Source organism: Microcaecilia unicolor, chromosome 2 (genome assembly GCF_901765095.1).
Source record: "Microcaecilia unicolor chromosome 2, aMicUni1.1, whole genome shotgun sequence".
Classification (NCBI taxonomy): domain Eukaryota; kingdom Metazoa; phylum Chordata; class Amphibia; order Gymnophiona; family Siphonopidae; genus Microcaecilia; species Microcaecilia unicolor.
This window is the reverse complement of record NC_044032.1, coordinates 337,362,166-337,375,172: the sequence shown is the minus strand read 5'-3', so window position 1 is coordinate 337,375,172 and position 13,007 is coordinate 337,362,166. Positions and strand designations below refer to the sequence as shown.

Below are 13,007 nucleotides of genomic sequence, written 5' to 3'. Positions count from 1 at the left end.
CCCCACGAGGTGAGATTTTGCGTGGAGCCCCAGATCTTTGTCGATTGACAGTCATTTTGTACTTCTTCCATTTTCTTACTATGGCACCAACAGTTGTCTCCTTCTCGCCCAGCGTCTTACTGATGGTTTTGTAGCCCATTCCAGGTTTGTGCAGGTGTATGATCTTGTCCCTGACATCCTTAGACAGCTCCTTGCTCTTGGCCATTTTGTAGAGGTTAGAGTCTGACTGATTCACTGAGTCTGTGGACAGGTGTCTTTCATATAGGTGACCATTGCCGACAGCTGTCTGTCATGCAGGTAACGAGTTGATTTGGAGCATCTACCTGGTCTGTAGGGGCCAGATCTCTTACTGGTTGGTGGGGGATCAAATACTTATTTCCCTCTGCAGAATGCAAATAAATTCATATACTTTCCACAATGTGATTTCCCGGATTTAATTTGTGATGTGCTATCTCTCACTGTTACCAATAACCTACCCTTCAATTATGGGCTGCTCATGTCTTTGTCAGTGGGCAAACTTACAAAATCAGCAAGGGATCAAATACTTATTTCCCCCACTGTATAATCCCACCCACTCCAGGGTTGTCCACTCATTTATAGACAAACCAAACCTCATTAACTTTACTCCTCAGTCATACACAGGCAGTCTTGCAGGCTGATACTCCAACTTAGTACACTTGTTCATACCCATTTCAACCAATCAGGATGACTTTTATTCTCTGCAATAATTGTGCTGCTTTAGTTTCAAGGCAAATCATCTGGAAACTTAAAGCTTGTCCTATCTGTCTTCAGCTATCTACTTTAAAACAAGAATTCTATAAAGTAATGCAAGAATTAGATGCAATTAAAGCAACTTATAGGACTGTGCAGAATCATAACTTCTCACCACTGCCTCAGAGAATAAAACCACAAAGGAACAGATGGTTCACAGTAGGCTCAGGCAGAATTCGTCATGTGACACAGAAGCATCCGCCCGCACAAGTGTTGCCACTACAAAATTCTTTTGCTCCACTACAGAACTGTGATGTTCCTGAAACTAAAATTGAAGCACAAGAAAAAGAAAAAGCAAGGAAGAGGGAACAAAAAGAGGAGAAGGTACCCAAAGAGAAAAGACACTCACAAATCACTAAACCCAAAACACATACTAGGAAATGTAGTTGGAAAGCAATGACCACAAATGCTCACAGTCTAAGCAATAAAATTCATGACCTTCAAGCCCTGATGTTGGAGACTGACTTGGACATAGTTGCAGTCACAGAGACATGGCTCAATGGTTCCCATGAATGGGATACCAGGCTATAATCTTTTTAGGAAGGATAGAGAGGGACGTAAAGGTGGAGGAGTAGCTCTGTATGTGAGAAATGATATTGCAGCAACTGAAATGACAGGGAAGTGGGGAAAGGAAGAAGCGATATGGATCACCTTAAAAAGAGAGGATAGAAACTTGGTCCACGTGGGTGTTGTCTACAGACCCCCGACACAATTGGAGGAACTGGATAAAGGTAAAATTATGTATCATATCTGATAATTTTCTTTCCATTAATCATAGCTGATCAATCCATAGACTGGTGGGTTGTGTCCATCTACCAGCAGGTGGAGATAGAGAGCAAACTTTTGCCTCCCTATATGTGGTCATGTGCTGCCGGAAACTCCTCAGTATATCGATATCAAAGCTCCATCCGCAGGACTCAGCACTTAGAGAATTACACCCACAAAGGGGACACTCTGCCCAGCTCACCACCGCCGAAACGGGGGAGGGGAATTAACCCAGCTCATCCCCACACAAGTGGGGGGAGGGGAATCCGTCCAGCTCATCCCCGCGGAGCGGGGGAGGGACACCACACCCGCCGATGCGGGGGGATCTGGCTTATCCTGCAACCGCAACCGCGGGAGGAGCTGACTGACCCTAACACCGCCTAAGCGGGAGGGGTACAAAGCTGCCCTACAGCCGCACGAAGCGGGAGGGAGTGCTGGCAGAATTTAAGTCTCAATCCAGCCCCGTAAAACGGAGGGGAGAGGAATGCAGCAGCTCACTGTAACACAAACTCGTCTCAACTCTTGAAGAATCCAAGTGAAAAAAACTTGAACACGAAGTCCTCCTGAAGTAACTGAAGACTAAACTTGAACCTAAAAATTCAACCAGAATAGAAACAGTACAGATATCTGGGAGGGGCTATGGATTGATCAGCTATGATTAATGGAAAGAAAATTATCAGGTATGATACATAATTTTACCTTCCATATCATCAAGCTGATCAATCCATAGACTGGTGGGATGTACTGAAGCAGTACTCACCCAGGGCGGGACATTGAAATCCCTGACCTCAACACTGAAGCTCCAAACCGGGCCTCCGCCCGTGCCGCCACAGTCAAGCGGTAATGCTTGGAGAATGTATGGGCCGATGCCCAAGTTGCCGCCTTGCATATCTCCTCCAAGGAGACGGACCCGGCCTCTGCCATCGAGGCCGCCTGAGCTCTAGTGGAGTGAGCCTTCAGCTGGATAGGCAGCACCTTCCCTGCGGCCACATAAGCCGCTGCAATGGCTTCCTTGACCCATCTTGCCACTGTAGGCTTAGCAGCCTGCAGACCCTTACGAGGACCTGCAAACAGGACAAACAGATGATCCGATTTCCGGAAATCATTGGTCACTTCCAAGTATCTGATGATGACTCGTCTCACATCCAGATATTTAAGAGCAGAGTATTCCTCTGGGTAGTCCTCCCTACGAAAGGAAGGGAGACAGAGCTGCTGATTCACATGGAAGCGAGAGACAATCTTGGGCAGGAAGGAAGGCACTGTGCGAATAGTCACTCCTGCCTCAGTGAACTGCAGAAAAGGCTCTCGACATGAGAGCGCCTGGAGCTCGGAAACTCTTCTGGCTGAAGTGATAGCCACCAAAAAGACTGCTTTCAACGTCAGGTCTTTCAGAGATGCCCTCGACAAGGGTTCAAAAGGCGGCTTCTGTAATGCTCTTAGCACCAGATTGAGATTCCACGCAGGCACCACCGAGTGCAGAGGAGGGCGCAGGTGATTAACTCCCTTGAGAAAACGCACCACATCTGGCTGTGAAGCCAGGGAAGCACCCTTCAGGCGGCCCCTGAAGCAAGCCAGGGCCGCTACCTGGACTTTAAGGGAACTGAGCGACAGGCCTTTTTCCAGACCTTCTTGCAGGAATGCCAACACTGAAGAAATTGGAGCAGTGAATGGAGAAAATGAGCCTGCTTCACACCACGCTGCAAAGGTACGCCAAACCCTGGCGTAAGCAGTAGAAGTAGAGCGCTTCCTCGCTCTCAGCATAGTGGCGATGACCTTGTCTGAGAAGCCCTTCTTCCTCAGACGCTGCCGCTCAATAGCCAGGCCGTAAGACCAAAGGGGGAGGGATCCTCCATCACCACGGGACCCTGATGCAACAGGCCCTGCTCCACTGGCAGCCGCAGAGGATCGTCGACTGAGAGCCTGATCAAGTCCGCATACCAGGGACGTCTGGGCCAATCCGGACCCACCAGGATTATCCGGCCTGGATGCTTTGCCACCGGTCTAGCACCCTGCCCAGCATGGGCCAGGGTGGGAACACATAGAGAAGCTCTTGTGTCGGCCACTGTTGGAGAAGAGCATCTACTCCAGGGATCGAGGGTCCCATCCTCTGCTGAAAAAGCGCGGCACTTGGCAATTGGCCGATGACGCCATCAGATCTAGGCTCGGCTGGCCCCAGCGCTTCGTGATGTCCAAGAACGCCTGAGCAGATAGCTGCCACTCTCCGGGCTCCAAGGTATGGCGACTGAGAAAGTCCGCCTTGACATTCATGACTCCGGCAATGTGGGCCGCTGACAGCTGTTCCAGGTTCGCTTCCGCCCACTGGCATAGACTCATAGCCTCCTTGGCTAGAGGGGCGCTCTTGGTACCTCCCTGGCGGTTGACATAGGCCACAGCCGTGGCATTGTCCGACAGGACCCTTACTGGCTTCAACGCCAGTACCGGGATGAACTCCAAAAGCGCCAACCGAATGGCTCTGAGTTCCAGGAGGTTGATAGACCACTTTGCCTCTGCAGGAGACCAGAGCCCCTGCGCTGTCCTTCCCAAGCAGTGGGCTCCCCAGCCCGACAAAGAGGCGTCCGTCGTGACAACAATCCACTCCGGGGTCACCAGAGGCATTCCTGCGGACAACTTGTCTGTCTGCATCCACCAGCTCAGCGCCTTGCGCACTGCTGGGTCCAAGGGAAGGCGCACAGCATAATCCTCCGACATCGGAGTCCAGCGCTGCAGCAGAGAGTGTTGTAGTGGTCTCATATGAGCCCTGGCCCAGGGCACTACTTCCATCGTGGCCGTCATAGAGCCCAACAGCTGCACATAGTCCCAAGCCTGAAGAGGAGAGGCTACTAGGAACTGGTCCACCTGAGCCTGAAGTTTGACAATCCGATTGTCTGGCAGGAACACTCTGCCCACTTGGGTGTCGAATCGAACTCCCAGATACTCCAGGGACTGAGTCGGGCGCAGCTGGCTTTTCTCCCAGTTGATGATCCACCCCAGGGAGCTCAAAAGAGCAACCACCCGGTTCACAGCTTTGCCGCACTCTGCATAAGAGGGGGCTCGGATCAACCAGTCGTCCAGATAAGGATGGACTTGTACTCCTTCCTTCCTCAGGAAGGCCGCGATGACCACCATGACTTTGGAGAAGGTCCGCGGAGCAGTAGCCAACCCGAACGGGAGGGCTCTGAACTGGAAGTGTCGGCCCAGGACTGCAAAACGCAGAAAGCGTTGATGGGGAGGCCAGATGGGAATATGCAAGTACGCTTCCTTGATGTCCAAGGATGCCAGGTACTCCCCTGCCTTCACTGCCGCTATAACAGAGCGGAGAGTCTCCATGCGAAAGTGCCGAACTTTCAAGGCCCGATTGACCCCTTTGAGGTCGAGGATAGGCCGTACAGAACCTCCTTTCTTTGATACCACAAAGTAAATGGAGTAACGTCCCTTGCCAAGCTGATTTTCTGGCACCGGAACGACCGCACCCAGGCGGATCAGATTGTCCAAGGTCTGCTGCACTGCCACAGCTTTGACCGGAGACTTGCAGGGAGAGAGTACAAACCCGTCTCTTAAGGGTCGGCAGAACTCTAGCTTGTAGCCATCTTTGATGACTTCCAGCACCCAAGCGTCTGAAGTTATTGTGGTCCACTCGCCCAGAAACGAGGACAGCCGTCCTCCAATCTGCACTGGGGTGTGGACCAAGACCCCGTCATTGGGTACGAGACCCTGGGGGAGGACCGGAGGGAGCACCTCCGGGACGGCGGTCTCTGCGAAAGGAATGCTGCTTGGGGGAGAAGTTCCTCTTGAAGGAAGAGGAGGCAGAAGAGCCCGACCTGCCCGGGCGGTACCGACGGGCTTCCTGAAACCGTCCTCTGGAAGTACCGGGACGAGTACTAGCCCGAGCCCTGACCTCTGGTAACTTCTTGCCCTTAGACGTGCCGAGATCGGTCACGATTTTGTCCAGCTCGACCCCAAAGAGCAGCTTACCTTTAAAAGGCAATTTCGCTAGGCGGGATTTAGAGGCGTGGTCAGCAGACCAATGCTTCAGCCAAAGCCACCGCCGCGCAGAGATTGTCTGAGCCATGCCTTTAGCTGAGGCCCTCAAGACATCATACAGCAAGTCTGCCAAATAGGCCAAGCCCGATTCCAGGGCCGGCCAATCAGCCCTCAAGGAATGATCCGAGGGGGAAGCCCGCTGCACCAAAGTCAGGCACGCCCTGGCCACATAGGAGCTGCAAACTGAGGCCTGCAAACTTAAAGCAGCCGCCTCAAAGGACGACCTTAAGGCCGCCTCCAATCTTCTGTCTTGGGCGTCCTTTAGGGCCGTGCCACCTTCCACCGGCAACGCCGTTTTCTTAGTCACCGCAGTGATTAAAGAATCCACGGTAGGCCACAGATAGGCCTCACGTTCACTTTCAGGCAAAGGATAGAGGCGGGACATAGCCCTAGCCACTTTAAGGCTCGCTTCCGGGACATCCCATTGAGCCGAAATTAAGGTGTGCATGGCATCATGCACGTGGAAGGTTCTAGGCGGGCGCTTCGTCCCAGCATAATGGCAGAGCCAACAGGGGCTGAGGGAGAGACGTCCTCCGGAGAGGAAATCTTCAAAATGCCCATGGCCTGCACTAACAGGTTGGGCAAATCCTCTGAGCTAAAAAGCCGCGCTGCAGAGGGGTCAGCCGCTCCATCCGAGCGGGGATCCGTCTCCTCCAAGGAATCCGCAAAGGACCGTTGGGAGAACTCAGATACGCTGCCCTCATCTACATCGGAGGAGACAAAGTCCTCCAAGGCCTGGGAATCAACCCGAGGGCGTTTACCTCCGGGGGCCTCAACCTCTTTACCAGACGAGGGAGCAGGGGCAGCGTTTTGCATAAGGAAGGCCTGATGCAGCAGCAAAACAAACTCGGGGGAGAAACCCCCCAGACTGTGCACTTCCGCAGCCTGGGCTACAGCCCTAGACGCACCCTCAACCGGCGCTCGCAAGAGCGGGGGAGAGACATGCTGCACATCCAAGATGGCGTCCGGCGCGACACTCCGCGAAGGAGCCGCGCGGGAAGAACGGCGCTTAACTTTAGCCGCTTTTTTGCCGTCGCCCAAATTAAGGGCGTTCATGGCATCAATGTCTCCCACCTCAAGGGTGGCCCAAGAAGAAGCCGTCCGAGCCGCGTGGCCGACCAATATGGCGGAGGCGAGCCGCGGGGGATGGGCGTTTATGGCGGGAAAAACCGCCACGCCGGAGGAAGGACCGGGACACTCATTGGTCACGAAACTGTCACCCAACAAGGGCGAATCAGACTTTAAGACCCCCGCATCCCCTCTGGAAGCGCACACGCGATCCGGGGAGCGACTCTTTGCGCCCTCGCCCTCCGACGCCATGGGCCACGTGGAGACCAATCGGGGAACCCCCTGCCCGCTATAAAAGGTAAAAATTACCTGCTGTCCGCTCCGAGCTGTAACGACCTGGTGTCCCAGTGAGTAGCTGCAATAAACGTTTAAATAAACGTCGAAATAAACGCCTTTAAGGACGTTCAAAATTTTTTTTTTTTTAAATGGAGCCAGCGGGAGGGGGGAGAAAAGGAGGGACCTGGCGCCACCAGGTTTGCACTTGCTCAAGAAGAGCCCTCAACCCCAGGCACTCAACAAAACCTAAAATTAGGCTTGGAGGCCTAGCCAGAGCTGCTGCTGTGTGTGACCACCACCTGCTGAGATAGAGAACATACTGGGGGAGTTTCCGGCAGCACATGACCACATATAGGGAGGCAAAAGTTTGCTCTCTATCTCCACCTGCTGGTAGATGGACACAACCCACCAGTCTATGGATTGATCAGCTTGATGATATGGAAGATCTGATCGCTGATATTCAGAAGTTGGGGAAGAAAAGAGAGGTTCTGTTGTTGGGAGATTTTAATCTGCCGGATGTAGATTGGAAGGTTCCTTCTGCGAAATCGGAAAGAAGTAGAGAGATTGTGGATGCTTTCCAAAGTGCTCTGCTCAGACAAATGGTGACGGAACCCACAAGGGAGGGAGCGACGCTGGATCTGGTGCTCACGAATGGGGATAGTGTGTCAAATGTCCAAGTGGCTGCGCACCTGGGAAGCAGTGACCATCAAACGGTTTGTTTTGATATAACGGCTCATGTGGTTAGCGGCCACTCTAAACTCGAAGTCCTGGACTTCAAGCGAACTGACTTTAACAAAATGGGGGAATACCTGAGGAAGGAGCTGATGGGCTGCGAGAACGCACAACACGTGGAAGGACAGTGGTCCACGCTGAAAGAAGTAATAAATAGGGCCACAGACCTTTATGTAAGGAGAGTAAATAAAAGCAAGAGAAAAAGGAAACCGATATGGTTTTCAAAGCAAGTGGCTGAGAAAATAAAGGCTAAAGAGTTAGCGTTCCAGAAATACAAAAATCTCTACTAGAGGAACAAGGGGAGGAATACCAGATGAAACTGAAAGAAGCCAAGAGAGAGGTACGTCTGGCGAAGGCGCAAACGGAAGAACAAATGGCTAGAAATGTACGGAGGGGAGACAAAAACTTCTTCAGGTATATTAGTGAAAGGAGAAAGACTAAAAAGGGAATTGTGAGACTAAAAGATACAGCAAAACGCTATGTAGAAAATGATGAAGAAAAAGCCAATTTGCTAAATAGATACTTTTGTTCTGTTTTTACTGAAGAAAATCCTGGGGAAGGACCGAGAGGGACTGGCAAATGTACACCTGAAAATGAAGTGGATAGAGCACCGTTCACGGAAGAGAGTGTGTATGAACAACTTGGAAAGCTAAAGGTGGACAAAGCCATGGGGCCGGACGGGATCCACCCCAGAATACTGAGGGAACTCAGAAAGGTCCTCTTAAAGATTTGTTTAATAAATCCTTGGAGACGGGAGAGGTTCCGAGGGATTGGAGAATGGCGGAGGTGGTCCCTCTTCACAAAAGTGGTGATAGGGAAGAAGCTGGAAACTACAGGCCGGTAAGCCACACTTCGGTTATTGGAAAAGTAATGGAAGCCATGCTGAAGGAAAGGATAGTGAATTTCCTGAAAGCCAATAAGTTGCAAGATCCGAGACAACATGGTTTTACCAAAGGGAAATCGTGCCAAACGAATCTCATTGAATTCTTTGACTGGGTGACAGGAGAATTAAATCAAGGACGTGCTATGGACGTCATCTACTTAGATTTCAGCAAGGCTTTTGACACGGTTCCCCACAGGAGGCTCTTGAATAAACTAGAAGGGCTGAAGATAGGACCCGAAGTGGTGAACTGGATTAGGAACTGGTTGACGGGCAGACGCCAGAGGGTGGTAGTGAATGGAGTTCGCTCGGAGGAGGGAAAGGTGAGTAGTGGAGTGCCTCAAGGATCGGTGCTGGGGCCCATTCAATATATTTGTGAGTGACATTGCCGAAGGGTTACAAGGTAAAGTTTGCCTTTTTGCGGATGACACCAAGATTTGCAACAGAGTGGACACCCCGGAGGGGGTGGAAAACATGAAAAAAGATCTGAAGAAGCTGGAAAAATGGTCTAACGTTTGGCAATTAAAATTCAGTGCGAAGAAATGCAAAGTGATGCACTTAGGGAGTAGAAATCCAAGAGAGGTGTATGTGTTAGGTGGGGAGAGCCTGATAGACACGGACGGGGAGAGGGATCTTGGGGTGATAGTATCTGAGGACCTGAAGGCGATGAAACAGTGCGACAAGGCGGTGGCCGTAGCGAGAAGGTTGCTAGGCTGTATAGAGAGAGGTGTGACCAGCAGAAGAAAGGAGGTTTTAATGCCCCTGTATAAGACATTGGTGAGGCCCCACCTGGAGTATTGTGTTCAGTTTTGGAAGCTGTACCTTGCGAAGGATGTTAAAAAATGGAAGCGGTGCAAAGAAAAGCTACGAGCAGGGCCAGTCTTAGCAAGTGCGGGGCCCTATGCAGACCAATTTGATGGGGCCCCACCCTAGCCCTGCCCCCACCCTAACTCCGCCCCCACCCTAGCTCCAGGGCCCGCCACCCCTCCCTCCGAGCTCCAAGGCCCCCAGCTCCAGGGCTTGTCGATCCTGCAGTCAGTGCCAACTGAAAGCAATGTCTTTTTCACAAACACAGATACACCCTAATCCACTATAGAATAAGTAATCATAAACTTTCTATTTAGACAAAAAATAAAATGAAACCCCAAGATGCCAGACTCTCAACACCACAGAAACAGAATATGTCCTCTAGTACTGTGCAAAATATAAAGACAGCAGATGTAAATTTGAAAAAAAACTAACAAATACCAATCACCACTTCACAAATTAACAAATAGAAATAAAACAAATATAGAAAATAAAATACCATTTTATTGAACTAATATATTTAACTTTCAGAGGCCAAAACATCCTTCCTCAGGTCAATATAGTATAGTACTGTTACAGTATCCTATCTTGACCTTAGGAAGGGGGTTTTGTTCTCCGAAAGTTAGCCAAAATGTATTAAAATTAGTCCAATAAAAGATTACCTTGTTTGCATGTTCTATTATAAACATTTATTAACATATCTACAATACTACTTTATCCTAAAGCAAAAAATTTAAATATATATTTTATTTACAGTTTGTTGTCTCTGGTTTCTGCTTTCCTCATCTTCTTTTCACTGTCTTCCTTCCATCCAGCATCTGTCTTCGGTCTCTCTCTGCCATCCAGTGTCTGCCCTCTCTGCTGTCCCCTCCATCCAATGCCTGCCCTCTCTTCCTGCCCCTTCCACCCACATCTGCCCTCTATCTCTGCCCCTTCCATCCACTATCTGCCCCTGTCTGCCCTCTCTATCTCCCCCATCCATTCACTGTCTGCCCTTTCTATCCCTTCCCTTTCTCTCTGCTCCTTCAATCCACCATTTGCCCTCCCTCTCCCATCCATCCAGGGTTTGTCCTCCCTCTTGCTCCCCCATCCAGGATCTGCCCCTCTCTCCGCCCCTTTTTTTCAGCCCCCAGTTCCAGCCCCACTATCCCACCAGTCCCCCATTTCAGCCCCAGCCCTTTTCTCCCACCAGTCCCGAGCTTCAGCCCCCCAGCCACTTCTCCCTATCCCCTTTTCAGCCCCCAGTCTCAGCCCCTGCCCCTTTTCAGTCTCCAGCCTCTTATCCCACCTAACCTCCTTTTCAGCCCCCAGTTCCAGCCCCCTTCATCCACATGCCTTGTATTAGGGCCCCCCTTTTCAGAACCATTCTCCCACCTGACCCACGCATACCCCATTTTCCCACCAGCCCCAGGCATGGCCCCCATTTTCCCATATTGCCCCTTCTCAGACCCAGTCCCCTTCAAGAACCCAGTCCCCTCCCCACCCGTCCCCTTCAACCATCCAAGAACCCCCTCTCCACCTCAGTCCCCTTCTCCCATCCAAGAACCCCAGTCTCCTCCCCACCCATCCCCTTCTCCCCACCCATCCCCTTCTCCCATCCGAGAACCCCCTCCCCAGTCTCTCCCATCCAAGAACCCCAGTCCCCTCCCCACCCGTCCCCTTCAAGCATCCAAGAACCCCCTCCCCATCCCCTTCTCCCATCCTTGAACCTCCTCCCCACCTCAGTCCCCTTCTCCCATTCAAGAACCCCAGTCCTCTCCCATCCGAGAACCCACTCCCCAGTCTCTCCCATCCAAGAACCCCAGTCCCCTCCCCACCCGTCCCCTTCAACTATCCGAGAACCCCCTCCCCACCTCTTCTGCTTTTCCCATCCATGAGCCCCCTCCCCACCTCAATCTCCTTCCCATTTGAGAACCCCTCCCCACCCTTCCCCCACCTGAGAGCCCCACACCCTTCTCCCATCTGAGTCCCTCCCCACCTACCAGCTCCATTCTCCTGCCGCCCAAGCCCACCACCCTCACTGTCTTTAAAACAAACCCAATTTGAAGCGCTGGAGTAACAGGCAGCAGCGCCTCGCGTCTGCCCTGCTACTAAAAATCTCTTCGACGACGTCATTGGGCCTTCCCACATTGAGTCCGCCCGCCCTCGCGGTAATTGGAAGTTACCTCAGAGGAGGGCGGGACTCAATGTGGGAAGGCCCAATGACATCGTCGAAGAGATTTTTAGTAGAAGGGCAGACACGAGGCGCTGCTGCCTCAGCCTGTACTCCAGCGCTTCAAATTGGGTTTTTAAAGGCAGGACAGGACGAGCAGCGCCAGGAGCGGATTCGGAGCACCTGACATCTGGGGCGGACCGCCCCCACCACGTCGCCGTCGCGCGTTGTTGAACTTGGGAGGGAGGGAGAGTGGCGGTCGGGGCGACCTGAGGCGCGCTGCGCGGGGCCCCCCTGAGCGCGAGGCCCTATGCGGCCACCTCGGTCGCCTCGCCTTAAGACCGGCCCTGCTGTCTTATGTAGAATAAATGTCTTTATCTTCATCGTAAACAAATATAAAAGCACATAGCCAGCACTGAAATCTACAATACAGAATTGAAAATAACAAAACAAAACATTTTGAATGTAAACCACCCCCTTCACACAAACCCCTCAAAAAACTCCCCAAACCCTCCTTCCAACTCCCCTTACATCTCCCCACCCCCATCTCCCCTCCGAACAGAAAGAATGAAAAACCAAGGAGGTTTATACAACAATACAAACTTCACAAGTTTGCTATTTCTTTCAATAGCGTCTGCCACTGTTTTGGGTCACTCAATATGGCGGCAAGCTCCTCCTACTGGCTTCAGTCCACAAGAATGGGCCAGATAGGCTCATGCCGTCTCCTATCTTATTAAATTACTCTACCCACCTTAAGAAGGCGGATCCCCACATCGTGACCTCAGTGAGGAGCTCTGCACATGCTCAGATACTTTCCCCGTAGTGTCTCTGTCTCTGTAGGATTGCAAAAAGTAGAGAACACTGAAGAAAAGGTGAACAATTCTGCGTCATATGAGACTAGAAATCCCTGCAAGTTCCAGTCCTAGATCTGCAAAGGGGGAGAGGAGGGACTTTATCTGAGACCTTGAGAAATCAGCCCAGCCTCCTGTTTCATTCATCTTTCCAGAAACTGGAAAATTCCAGGCCTGAAGAATCCCTCCCAGCCACTGGAGAATTCAGGAGGAAAACTAAAAGGAAATGTCTGCTGTTGTTTCTGATCAGGTAAGAAAATCTTTGTTCTCATGCACCACTTTCTGGCTCACACCCACACACTATTTCACTTATATACATTTATTTATTTATTTATTTCATTTGTATCCCACATTTTCCCACCTATTTGCAGGCACAATGTGGCCTCCACGATCGTCAATTCCGGTATGACAGATACAGAGTGATATTGTAGTAAGGTTCGTGTGCGACAGACATCTTAGGGAATGAGGAGAAAGGGTTAAGTTGTGTTGCAGGGTCAAGGCATTTAAGTTGGGTCGTTAGGGTATACCTTTTTGAACAAGTTAGTTTTTAGTGATTTCCGGAAGTATGATAGATCATGCAATGCTTTCATGGCGTTTGGTAGTGCGTTCCATAGTTGCGTGCTTATAAAGGAGAAGTTGGATGCATAGGTTGATTTATATTTAA

The 13,007-nt window shown here is 51.1% G+C and overlaps 1 protein-coding gene across 1 annotated transcript in view; it reads left to right on the top strand.

Annotated features, from left to right (window-relative positions):
• Positions 1 to 12,310: 12,310 nt before the first annotated feature.
• LOC115463669 (protein ZNF783-like) overlaps positions 12,311 to 13,007 on the top strand; it is a 58,906-nt gene continuing 58,209 nt past the window's right edge. The window contains exon 1 of the mRNA XM_030194377.1: positions 12,311 to 12,593. Within this exon, the coding sequence (XP_030050237.1) occupies positions 12,570 to 12,593 (24 nt within the window). The 5' untranslated portion in view covers positions 12,311 to 12,569. The remainder of the gene's footprint in view (positions 12,594 to 13,007) is intronic.